Source organism: Syngnathoides biaculeatus, chromosome 9 (assembly GCF_019802595.1).
Source record: "Syngnathoides biaculeatus isolate LvHL_M chromosome 9, ASM1980259v1, whole genome shotgun sequence".
NCBI lineage: Eukaryota > Metazoa > Chordata > Actinopteri > Syngnathiformes > Syngnathidae > Syngnathoides > Syngnathoides biaculeatus.
Window position 1 is genome coordinate 15,726,717 of NC_084648.1, and position 13,175 is coordinate 15,739,891.

The following is a 13,175-nucleotide window of genomic DNA, read 5'->3' on the forward strand; positions in this document are numbered from 1 at the left end:
TAATACATTACGTCATAGGCCATTGTGAATTCAAACGTGAAGACGGATGTCAGTTTGGAACATCCGGATTTCTGCCCTACTTTATTTTGAAGGGCGTATAACACAGGAAGAGAAATGTCGATTATTTCCCCCCGACCCCTCTAAAGTACAGTGGCTTCAACTTGCTCGACTCGCGATTTGCTTTAATATTCTCAATATCTGGCAGTTAAGCAATGTCGTCTTCGGCACCCATTAAGGTAAAACGAACCAAAAAAAAGTTATTTAACGTCACCATATTTAATTGCTTAGCAGCCGCCGGGTATTTCAGCCCGGACGCGGGCCAGTTAGCAACACGGCCAAACTTGAGGCTCAACGAGAAACTGGCAGTTGGGACATGCCCACATGTTTTGGTCTTTTTTTTTTTTTTTTTTTAGCAAAAGACGTGATTTTTTATATTCTCGGCGTGGGAGCGAAATGACGCCTCGTTGTTAGCATAGCACTCACACGAGGGACACGACCGGGTTGAGAATTACGTCACGCTAAAGTTTCAAAGTAAAAGTATACCAATTGCGAACTGAATTTGTCTTGACAAACACAATTGCAAGTTGTTTTTTTTTTTATGATTTTTTTTTTTTTTTTAAAACCTTCCTAGATTGGAATAATCGGCGGTTCGGGTCTGGACGATCCGGATATATTGGAGGGAAGAACCGAACATTATGTTGACACTCCGTATGGAAAGGTTCAAGTTGTCCTCTTTCTCTTTCAACGTTTCCCCATACGTACATATCATATATCGTTACATTATACAGGTATATTGTTACTCATCATGTTTTTTTTTTTTTGACAGCCATCAGACGCCTTAATTTTGGGGAAAATAAAAAATGTTGAATGTGTCCTCCTGGCAAGGTAAGACCCATCTGTCTAATAGATATAATCGTAACTACATATTTAGATTATGCAGTTTGCAAATTACTGTCATGATTCAACGTATGAAAAAAAAACTGGATTTGTATCGCAAATGAAAAAAGTGCCTTTTTAACTAAAAAGTTTAAAACTGTTCTTAAAGATTATTTGCAAATGGAAAGTTAAGTACAACTATGCAAGTACTTCAACATGACATGAGTAGCAGTAAAGCACACGTGTGGGCAATATGACCTAAAAATATAATTTCCAAATTATTGAATGCAAACAACCTTTGAAACCGTTTTTACTGATGATTGATTGTCAGTACGCATCTATCACAAATTTCAATTGTGTTTTAGAGAACCGACGTGACCGCTTCTTTGGCTTTTCAGACATGGGAGACAACACACCATTATGCCGTCTAACGTCAACTACCAGGCCAACATTTGGGCGCTGAGGGAGGAGGGCTGCACGCATCTGCTGGTTACCACGGCGTGCGGGTCGCTGCGAGAGGAGATCCAGCCTGGCGACATCGTCATCATCGATCAATTCATTGACCGGTAAAGTCAGGTCAAAAGTCACACTTTGATTGTCCTGTGATTGACTGACTGGGATAGGGTCAGGTCTCGTGGTAAAGAACCTCCATCCATCCGTTATCTACCGCTTTTCCGGGTCAGGTCGCAGGGGGAGGTAGCTTCAGCAGGGATACCCAGACTCCTCTTTACCCAGCCACTTCTTCCAGCTCTTCCGTAGGGATCCCGAGGCGTTCCCGAGCCAGCCGAGAGACATAGTCTCTCCAGCGTGTCTTGGGTCGTCCTCGGGGTCTCTTTCCGGTGGGACATGCCCGGAACACCTCACCTGGATCTGAATCAGATGCCCCGGCCACCTCATCTGGCTCCTCTCAATGCAGAGGAGCAGCGGATCGACATTGAGCCCCTCCCGGATGACTTAGCTCCTCACCCTATCTCTAAGGGAGAGTCCGGACACCCTGCGGAGGAAACTCATTTCAGCCGCTTTTATCTGGGATTTAGTTTTTTCGGTCACAACCCACAGCTCGTGCCCATAGGTGAGGGTAGGAACGTAGATCAATTGGTAAATTGAGAGCTTCGCCTTTCGACTGAGCTCCCTCTTCACCACAACAGCCCGATACTAAATCCGCATCACTGCAGAGGCTGCATCGATCCGTCTGCCGTTCTCCCGCTGCATTCTTCCCTCACTCGTGAGCAAGACACCAAGATACTTGAACTCCTCCACTTGGGGAAGGATCTCATCCCCGACCTGGAGTGGGCACACCCCCCCCCCCTCTTATCCGACTGAGGACCATAGTCTCGGAGTTGGAGGTGCTGATTCTCATCCCAGCCGCTTCACACGCGGCTGCAAATCCCAATGGATGAATTCACGAATAAATAAGCAGGGGAGGTACAGGATGGATGGAAATGGATATTAACTGAAGCGTGACTTTAAAACCGAGGTATGGTCGTATTTTCGGCATAACCGGGCAGTGCCTCCGTGCGCGGTTTTTGGCGACTTTGTCACAACGGTAATTTTGGGTTGTTTTCTTCTGGTTGTTGAAAGAGGAGCAAACAAACAAAAATGAGCAAGGTGTGATTGTATTTATTACATTGGGACGTCTGAAACGGTTCGGGCGCGTTCCCACACCTCTGACATGATTCACCTTGCCACGTGACAAATGTTTGATTGGGACAGGAAGAAGCTCTTCATGTAAAATGTAAACAATGTGACATTCCACCTAAGGCAAGATGACAAATGACAGGAGCTGTACTAGGGAGTCATCGCTCTTAACGTTTGGGAACTTTTTTTTCCTGTCAGTCTCACGTTTCTCGTATGACTTGTGAATTCAGCCGTGACATTTTTTTTTTTTTTTAAACGGACTACCCACTACCATTGCATTTCTTTTTTTCACAAAAATGTCTACACAACAAGATTAAGATGAATAAATGTAAGATTAAAAAAAATGTTATTTTGAGTTTGCGTAAGCATGCAAAACGCTGAACGTTTTCCAGCCCGGTCAGCAGGGGGCAGCATCCAACTCCTTTTTGTGAACAAATTGGGCCTGCTGGAAAAAGCTCAGTACTGAATTTTGAGTCATAACTGGAAAAGGAAGAAACCGTTGCAGTGAAAATGACAGTCCGCACAGGATTTAAAAAAAAAACAAAAAAACAATAATAATAATAAAAATAAGTAACACATTTCAGCACTCTTAGCTGACCACACAAACTGGCCAATAAAACATTTTAGCGTCTGATCTTCTCGAGACGCGCAAGACAACAAAATAAGTAGTCATATACTGTATGTAAGAGTGCTTATTTTGTGTGGCTCCGCCCATCAGATTTTATCGCTTGAATGTGCCACACAGTTGTTATTGCATTCCCCCCTCCCCCAACTGTCACTTCCGCGTTTGTCTTGCGTTACATAAATGCGGTTCGCACAGATGTTTGAAATTCTTTAATTCGGTTGTCCTCCACGAGGGTCAAAACAAGCTTGAAATTTGGGTAAAGTGTGCATGCAATTAGTTGTTATTGATAGTTAAATTTGTAAAAGTTTTACATATTTGACAAGCACAGACACATCTCACTTTATTACATACACAGAATATTTATATACTCATTTCTTTAAAATGTCATTAAACTTTCAAGTACTTTGCATAAGTCCAATTTAAACAGAATTTATGTAATTTAGATGAACAAAATAAATAAACCGCGCACGTTAGCATCGGTGAAACCTCGAAATTGTCTCCGTGCGTCAATGCAAGTGTGGAAAGTTGTTTGTCTAAAAGTGTTCGGGCTAGGAACCAGTCCAGGGTGTGCCCCGCTTCTCGCCTTAAGTCAACTCAGATAAGCTCAAGCTCACCCGTGACCCCAATGAGGACAACCACGTTAGAAAATGGAGGGCTGGTCTCCCAAATAAGCGATAAACTTGAACTAATATAGTGTGACTGTAATTTGGTGTACAGTAAAGCATGCAACTTAACCCTCTAAAAAAATAAAAAAAGAGGCTTCGCCCCACCCCTAAGATGTTTATAGTTGCTCATGTTAGAGGTTTAAATCTTAAATATACCACAAACTAAGATCCACTTTCAAATTCAACATCCGATATTATCCTTAAAAAATACGATTTATTTGATTTTTGAAACATGTACAGCAGGGGTGTCAAACACATTTTTCTCCCGGACCACGTTGTAGCTCATTTTAGAATCAGAGATCGGGGGAATGGGTTTTTCAAGTATTCATGTTTGGTAACACAATCATATACTGTATCACTGTTATCATTTATGATAGATGACAATTGGAAATGTTGGTCCATATTGTCACACGAATTGTGGAAGTTGACACACTAGATTTGCCTTTGAGGGCCACATCAAATCATGTGGTCGGCCAGATCTGGCCCCGGGCCTCATGTTTGACACCTGTGATGTACAGGAAATGGAATGTGAAAATGGCAGCTGCCAAATAATAACGAGAGATCCGTCGTTTGTTATCTTGAGCTTTTTAATAGTCACTGAGCAGCGCAAAAATACTTGAAATTGCAGCGAAAACTCAGCGAACAACCCGGGCTAAACCTAGCTCCTCCCCGACGTACAAAGATCGTTGAGATGTTTCACTGGGTATATAGTGAAGAAAATAATTAGAGTTATAGTTGTTTTTTTTTTAACGATTTATTTGCGTGATACAGCTGCAAATAAGTATTTGAACACCTGAGAAAACCAATGTTAACATTTGGTACAGTAGCCTTTCTTTGCAAGTACAGAGGTCAAACGTTTCCTGTAGTTGTTCACCAGGTTTGTACACACTGCAGGAGGGATTTTTGCCCACTCCTCCACACAGACCTTCTCTAGATCAGACAGTTTTCTGGGCTGTCAGTGAGAAACACGGAGTTTCAGCTCCCTCCAAAGATTTTCGATAGGGTTTAGGTCTGGAGACTGGCTAGGCCACGCCAGAAACTTGATATTGTTGTTACGGAGCCACTCCTTGGTTTTCCTGGCTGTGTGCTTTGGGTGATTGTCATGTTCAAAGACCCAGCCATGTATTATCCTGAATCAGATGGGGCTGTGTGAGATAGTTAGCTGCATAAAGACACTTGTGCACCCGACACAACCACTAAGATTCAAACTTGTAGCATGGCTAAGGCCAAAGAGCTGTCCAAAGATACCAGAGACAAAATTGTACAACTCCACACAGCTGGAAAGGGCTACGGAGAAATTGCCAAGCAGCTTGGTGGAAAAAGGTCCACTGTTGGAGCAATCATTAGAAAATGGAAGAAGCTAAACATGACTGTCAAGCTCAGTCGGAGTGGAGCCCCATGCAAGATATCACCTTTGTGGGGTCTCAATGATCCTTTAGAAAGATGAGGAATCAGACCAGGACTACACCACAGGATTTGGTCAATGACCTGAAAAGAGCTGGGACCACCGTTTCCCAGGTGACTGTTGGTAATACACTAAGACGTCATGGTTTGAAATCACGCACGGCACGAAGGTTCCCCTGCTTAAACCAGCACATGTCAAGGCCCGTCTTCAGTTTGCAAATGACCATTTGGATGATACAGAGGAGTCATGGGAGAAAGTTTTGTGGTCAGATGAGACCAAAGTAGAACCTTTTGGTCATAATTCCACTAACCGTGTTTGGAGGAAGACGAATGATGAGTTCCATTCCATGAAAACCATTCCTACTGTGAAATATGGGGGTGGTCGCATCATGCTTTGGGGGTGTTTTTCTCCACACAGGACCGTGGCCATGTATTGTGAGATTTTTGGGGAACAAGCTCTTTCCCTCAGTCAGAGCATTGAAGATGGGTTGTGGCTGCGTCTTTCAACATGACAATCACCCGAAGCACACACATACATTGTGATTTCTGGATTTTTCTTTTTAGATTATCTATCTCACAGCGGACATGCACCTACGATGAATATTTCAGACCCCTCCATGATTTCCAAGTGGGAGAACTTGCAATATAGCAGGGTGTTCAAATACTTATTTTCGTCACTGTACCTCCTTCGCATCAATTCAGCGGCAGGCCTTTGGTGACATTTAGTGGCATTTTGGGGCATTAGAAAAATATTGCAAAAATATCCCCTGCGAAAGCCACAAATTGGTGAATTTTTGTTGTTTAATAACGAAGGATAGGCTCCACAGAAAAAGTCAACATTTAAATCTGTTAAAGTTTGGCTTCTCTGTGCACTTGGAGATGATAGACTTTCTCTCTTTCTTTTTTTTTTTTTGGGCGGGGGGGTGGTTGTGTCTCAAGCAAGGTTATGACAGTAAACGTACACGAAGAAATGTCGTGCTTTTAGGACCACCAAGAGAGCTCAGACGTTCTACGACGGCAGGCCGACCAGCCCTCCGGGCGTGTGTCACATCCCCATGGCCGAGCCCTTCTGCAACAGGACCAGAGAGGTGAGCGCGGAAAGTCGTAGGATCGCGCCCATCCACCCCCCGCACCCCTTCCACAGCAACGCCACTTTTCCACTCGTAGGTGCTAGTGGAGGTGGCACGCTCGCTCGGGGTCAAGTGCCACGCCCGGGCCACCATGCTGAGCATCGAGGGGCCCCGCTTCTCGTCGCGGGCCGAGAGCCTGACCTTCCGGCAGTGGGGCGCCGACGTCATCAACATGACCACGGTGCCCGAGGTGGTGCTCGCCAAGGAGGCGGGCTTGTGCTACGCCAGCATCGCCATGGCGACCGACTACGACTGCTGGAAGGAGCACGAGGAGGCGGTGAGTCCACGTTTTTATGGCGTGTGTGTGTGTGTGTGGGGGGGGGGGCTGATTGACTTTCCTATTCTTGCGTCATACTTTTTTTTTTGTCCAACGATGTGACATTAGTATTAACCAATTGCAAGTTTAGCAAACTTGTATGATTAATATGCACGTTTAAATCTTCATTTTCCTAAACAAATGATTTGAGCAAAAAAAAAGAAATTTTTTTAAGAAAATGTTTTTTTTTCATCTTACAAATTGTTTGGTTTTGGGAGGTGGAGGGGTAATTAATTTTATGATAATAATAATTTAAAAATATATAAATAATAGTAAAAATATTTTTATTTAAAAACTATTGATCCATAAAGGAAAAGATTTTTTTTTCAAAAGTAGAAAGTCAATAAAAAATTATTTAAAAAAAAAAAAGTTTTTGAAACAAGTTTTTCAGAAAAAAAGTCACAATCTTACTTTTTGGGATCAAAAGTTGTCATCTTACTGACTGGTCCATTTCTCCATCCATCCATCCATCCATTTTCTTCACTGCTTATCCTCACAAGGGTCGCAGGGAGTCCTGCAGCCCAGCCCAGCTGTCAACAGGCAGGGTGCAGGGTACCACCTGAACTGGTTGACAGCCAATCGCATGGCATATTAAGACAGACAACCAGTCATACTCACAATCACACCTTGGGGCAGTTTTGAGTGTCCAATTAATGTTGCATGTTTTTGGGATGTGGGAGGAAACTGGAGTGCCCGGAGGAAACCCACGCAGGCACAGGGAGAACATGTAAACTCCGCACAGGCGGGGCCACGATCGAACCCAGGTCCTCAGAACTGTGAGGCCACGGCTTTACCAGCTGATCCAGCGAGGGGGAGAGGGGCGTAAATACAAACATTTTTATAATAATAAATAATAATCATAAATAATTGTAATAAATTTTTAAAAACAGTTCATCCAAAAAGGAAAAGTATTTTTTTTCAAAGTAAAAAGTTATAATCAAACAAAGAGTTTTTATTTCAATCAAAAAAAAATCTTGATTTTATTATTATTTTTTTTAAGTTTTTGAATTAAGTTTTTTTTTTTTAAGAAAAAAAAGTCACGATCTTACTTTTGGGATCAAAAGTTGTCATCTCACTGATGTGTCCATTTCTTCAATTAAAGAAATAAAAATCATCATTCCCATGGGAAAGAATGATTTTGGAACTAGTCTGTTCTAGTCTGCTGCCATTAAAGTCACATAATAATCATGGGATTAACTGGTAGTGACATTCAAGATAATATTTGAAAGACATAAAATGATAGCATCCAGCCGCCATATAGTGCGAGACCACAGAATATCATTAACAGCATTCCCGGCTTTTTTTCTGACACAGCCAATTGACGAGCTTCTTCTCGAGGAAACCGGCGCTACGCTGTCATCTTGTGGCATCTTAGTGCCAAATAGCTACATTAAAGTGAGTTGAGGGGTTTCAGTTAGACAAAAGCAGTTCTTTGCCGCAATGTCGTACAGGCAATGATAACCGTGTGTGTGTGTGTGAGTGTGTGTGTGTGTGTGTGTGTGTGTGCGTGCGTGGGAGGTGGGGTGGGGGGTTTATCAACTGTTTCCGGCAATGAAGAGTGAGGGAACGCTATTTCTATCTGGCTCCGTGACCTCAATTTGGGTGAATCGAATGCTTTTGTTTGTCCCTCACGCTCAATGGCTCGGCTTCTGCCGTTTGCCAGGATGAGGACAGTGAAGCTTATGAGTCATTGTGAGTCAACCTCCTCTGGCAAGAGTTCGCACCGGAGGCTGGCAGCGGAGCAGGCGGTGGGGTGGAAGTGTTGGGGGGGGTCAGGAGGTAGTTGTGAAGCTGTGGGCCGGGCGGAAGGATGTGGACGGCGCTCTGTAACAGGACAGGCGAGGGGTCAGCGGCAGGAACGTCGGAAGCGGAGTCGGGTTGAATCAATGAAGGTCGCTGGGGGCTGATACGCCTCCGTTGACTCATCGCCCTCATAGAAGTAATCACTCTCACTCCGTTTCTGCTGCTGGTTTCGCAGGAAGTTAAATCTCCTGATGGACAAACGGCAACACCTGGACTCACACGTTTGTCACCTGGCAAATGTTCCCCTGCTATATCGTGGTTCACATAATTCAGATTAAGTGGATTTTTCATATTCATGTCACGCACAGTTCGCCATATTGTAGGATTTGGAATGTGTGCTATAATTTTTTTTTTTTTTTTTTGTACTTTGTCTCCTGAGTCTAAAACATTGAAATTGAGTGAGGAGGATTAAAACATGTTCAGTACTATTATAAACTAGCCGCTAATAGGAGTCTTGAGTGCTTCATAAAGCTTTAGAATACAGTGATGCCTCGGTTCTCAATTACAATCTGTTCCACAAAATGGTTTGAGAAGTGATTTGTTCGGAATCCGAATCGATGTTTCCCATTACAATGAATAGAAAAAGAAATAATGAGTTCCAAGCCGAAAAAAAAATTGGCTTTTTTAAAGCTTTCCCTGATAATAAACTGCATAGTAAAAATAAATGTATAGTTTAAGTACTTTAAATGATAAAATAATTTAAGAAATATATTTATTTTTTGCTTGAAATGTTTGCTTTAGTAATAGAGTATGCTAGGCTGGGAATGCATTGCTGTATCTGTAGCGACTTGGCCCCCAGCCTTGTAAACTTTTTTTTTTTTTTTTTTTCCAGCTGCTTGTGCCCTGCGCATTATTTCTGGGTTTTTTCGGCGGTGTGGGAATTCACAACAAAGCGTGTCGTGGGTCAGCTGGTCTGCCCGCACGCAATAGGTTATTTCCAAGTTTTGTCGGGGGCATTCGAGTAACGATTTTCGTTCGAAAACAGAAGCAAAAAAAATCTCAAAATTTTCGTTCGAAAACTGGGACGTTCGAGAACCAAGGCTTTACTGTATCTGTAAATCATCATCTTAAAAATATTTAATAATAATAATTAACATTTTAAAAATATGGTCACCAGTACAGCTGTCAGTAACTCTGCAAAATTTCTGTTGTGAAGCTCTGGCAGGAACAAAAAAAAAACAAAAAGGCTCACCGGCACCATCTTTACTCATGTTTCACACGGACATTTATTGCAGGCACCCTGTGTTGAGCCAGTGAAAACATTGCCAAAAATAATGATAACTTGTACACAAAACATTTGGAACGTGATCTGCCTGTAAGCAAATTGTTCAAGTTTTGGCCCTACTGTGACGTAAAAGATAATTTAGGTCATCTCATCCTCACACTCGGGTTCTCCACCCGTGACTTGACAGCGACCCGGGCGGGGCTCGCCCATTTTTTTTTTGCAAGTCAAAGCCTGCTGGCTACATGGACGGTAAAGGCAAAATGCGGAGCTCTCGGCATTAGCTTCTTACAGTAAAGACAACACACTATATAATATGCGTGACGTGGAACTTGACTTTGGACCTGACCTCATCGCAAACGTCAACAAGAAACACAAAGTGAGAAAATATTCAGTAACATTCACTTGTATTGGTGGCTTTCCTCTCTCCTCCACACCCCACAGTTGACGGGAGCAGAGTGAGCACATGATTCATTTCCACGGAAGGGCAGCCCCCCCCCCCCCCCAACTCCCCGCCTTTCTTTTTTTGATGGGACACTGCGTAATTATCAACCCCCCCTTCCCCCCCTTTGCAGGTCTGCGTGGACAACGTGATGAAGACCATGAAAGAGAACGCCAACAAAGCCAGCAGCATCTTGCTAACAGCCATCCCTCAGATCAGCCAGATGGACTGGAGCCAGACCATAACCTCCTTGAAAGTAAGCGACTGCCTTTTAATCATAATTTGATTGCCATAATTTCCGGCCTATACAGCGCACCTGGTTATAAGCCTCACCCAGTACATTTGTAAAGGTTTGGAACCGTTAATACCGTTTGGTACATACATAAGCCACCCGTGTGTAAAAGCCGCAAGTGCCCAGATTGAAACACGAGATATTTACAAAGAAAGACGGTAAACAGAAAGCGTTTTCAAAGTTTTAATACCTTAGCTTAGCTTAACATACCAACAATACAGTAGCACGAACAGGGCTGGTTTAAAGAGGAAAAAAAAAAAAAAACGGCCGTAGCATCTACACAGTAGCAGTATGGTAGCCCAGCGCTAACAGGGCCGGTTTGAAAAAAACATACCTAAATCACTGAGACGCGGTAGGAACACGGCATCAGCCGCTAGCGGGGCGCTAACCACGCTAACCGCTAGAGCAGGGCTCAGAAACCTTTTTGAGGCTGAGGGCTACTTCGTGAGCACCGATCGTATGAAGGGCAACGTGACCTGTTTGCGGCAAATTTCAGACTCAGTTCATTACACGTACATAAAATATTTTTGTTTTAATTTATTGTAGTAAATGACATTACAGCTATTTTAAAATTTTAATTCACGTAAGCTAGTCAGATTCAGAATTTAAAGCACAAATAATAGTAACAATTTTTGGCCTATGGTATTTTTAGAACATACCTCGCGGGCGCCTTATGTGGTCCTCGGGGGCTACCATTTGCCCGCGGCCACCGTGTTGGTGAACCCTGCGCTAGCGACACACGCGTACACAAAAAGCAAGATATCTGTGTTAACGCACACACCGTTGAGTTTGAGAGTGACACGCAGACAATGTGGGGGAAGAACAGGGGGTTGGGGCGCTAGCACGGCGCTAACAGGGCCGTTTAAAAAACATACCGGCAAAAGTCACTTCCTCGATACATATTCCACCCGTCTCACTCTTACCTTTATCGCTCGAGTGCGCCTTGCGGGCGTTGAGGAAAAAAAATGCACAAATCAGATGCATCGGGGCATTAGCTGCAAGGTTGAAAGCGTGGGAAAAAAGTCGCGGTTTACAGCCCGGAAATTACGCTAATAATCACATTCAATAATTCATTAGGTGACAAGATGATACAGCAATTTTATTTGCTTTTGAATATTTACAGTCGGTCGGGTTACGTCGGTAGATATTTTTATGGATGGCCTCAGGTTAAGGAGTGGCCGATTGCCACGAGCTGCAGAATGTAAAACATTCAAATGTTTCGACTTTATTGTTCTAGTCGGAGCAAAAATGTTTTCCGTGTTCTGTCTTCTTGCAAACGCACACATAACTACGCTGAATATCGTAATTTCTCGAAAATAACGTGCTATTTTTTCCAAAAATATTTTTAAAAAAAATCAATACAGCACATTATATTTAGGCATGGATGAAAAATAAAAAATGCAATCACATTGTATAATCGTATACAGGTGCATAGAGTGGTTAAAAAAATGGTATAGATACACATTTCGATATGATATTTGATATCTTATGCTACACATTATATAAATTACGGTAATGCGCGCCACCAACCTGAACTTTGACCTCCTCGGGGGGGAGCTTTACATTTTACGATCGTTAACGTGGCATACGTCGCTACTGCACCAAACATCAGAAACGACTGCCTGTGAGTTTGTTTTAACTTAAAACTAAGATTAAAAAAAAATGTCAACTACAGCCGCTTTTAAAAGAAATATGTCATCACTCCGGCCGATGACGCCGCCAACCCGGAAGTAATGCGGCAGTCCGAAATGGCTTTGCGTCGCTATCAAAACGTGAGCTGAAACTACAGAGTACGACCGTATTGTGCACATCTAAAAAAACAAAACGCGGTATAACGCACACAATTGAACTGCTCGCTTTTTTAAAAAGTGCCCATTACGCTCATTTCTACGTAGTTTGAGCTCTTGTTTTGAGAAGAGCTGCTACGGTTTGTAGCCCAACGGGGGCAAGAGGCTCCGCTGTTAGCATGGTGGACTGTATTCATAAAATTTTATGCCATCGTTGAGCATTTATTTGAGTTGGTTAAGGGATTATGTTCTGACAATTGCAGGGACCAGGACAAGCGTGTCCTGTGGCCTGTTCCGAGATATTTATTACCGCTGCATCAGTACATGCACAAAGATTATTATTAATGATTGTTGTACAGACAATAGAAATACAGATAATTCGTAATATTTTGAGCATACGGGTAGCAGCAAATTGGTGGTGCGCATTGTACATTGGTAGAAGGGTTTTCCTGATTATTTTAGGTCAACTTTAGGGGTGCACATTATACTTGAGGGCGCATTATACTCGAGAAATTATATTAATCGTTTTGTTTGCTCTGCTGCAGGCGATGGCCCAGTCGGCAGTAATGTTACCCAAACATTGAAGCTCCGCCCCGAATAAAAAGGAAGGAACGCTCGGCTCGGCTGCGGGTTTGTCATCGATGACTGGAAATTAAACCTGGCATGTCACCTAAAGTGATTTTTAATTTAGTCCCTGCGATAATTTGTGAGGACTGAAATAACTGTGGACATTTTCATGAGATATTATTTTTCTATGCTTTATATTTTTATCCTGTACACATTTCAACTTCATATATTTTCAGTCTTGTTTTTTTTTTTTCCAAATGCTATGCTTAACTAAAAAAAAAATATGTCCTGCTGCTTCTCTGAACCTCAAAATCTTATGCTCGCCAAAGCATGTAATATCAAGAAGATATTTTGATGAAAGTAAGCACTTGAGTTTATGAGTAAACGTGCGTGTCCCTTGAAAGGTGC

The 13,175-nt window shown here is 42.7% G+C and overlaps 1 protein-coding gene across 1 annotated transcript; it reads left to right on the forward strand.

The window, feature by feature from the left end:
* The first annotated feature begins 69 nt into the window (after nt 1-69).
* On the forward strand, nt 70-13,060 carry mtap (methylthioadenosine phosphorylase). Its single transcript, XM_061829564.1, has 8 exons — nt 70-236; nt 632-718; nt 827-885; nt 1,275-1,442; nt 6,194-6,296; nt 6,376-6,615; nt 10,255-10,377; nt 12,746-13,060. Exons 1-8 carry the CDS (start codon nt 213-215, stop codon nt 12,782-12,784), a joined length of 843 nt encoding a protein of 280 aa, XP_061685548.1. The 5' UTR covers nt 70-212; the 3' UTR covers nt 12,785-13,060.
* The last annotated feature ends 115 nt before the right edge of the window (nt 13,061-13,175 follow it).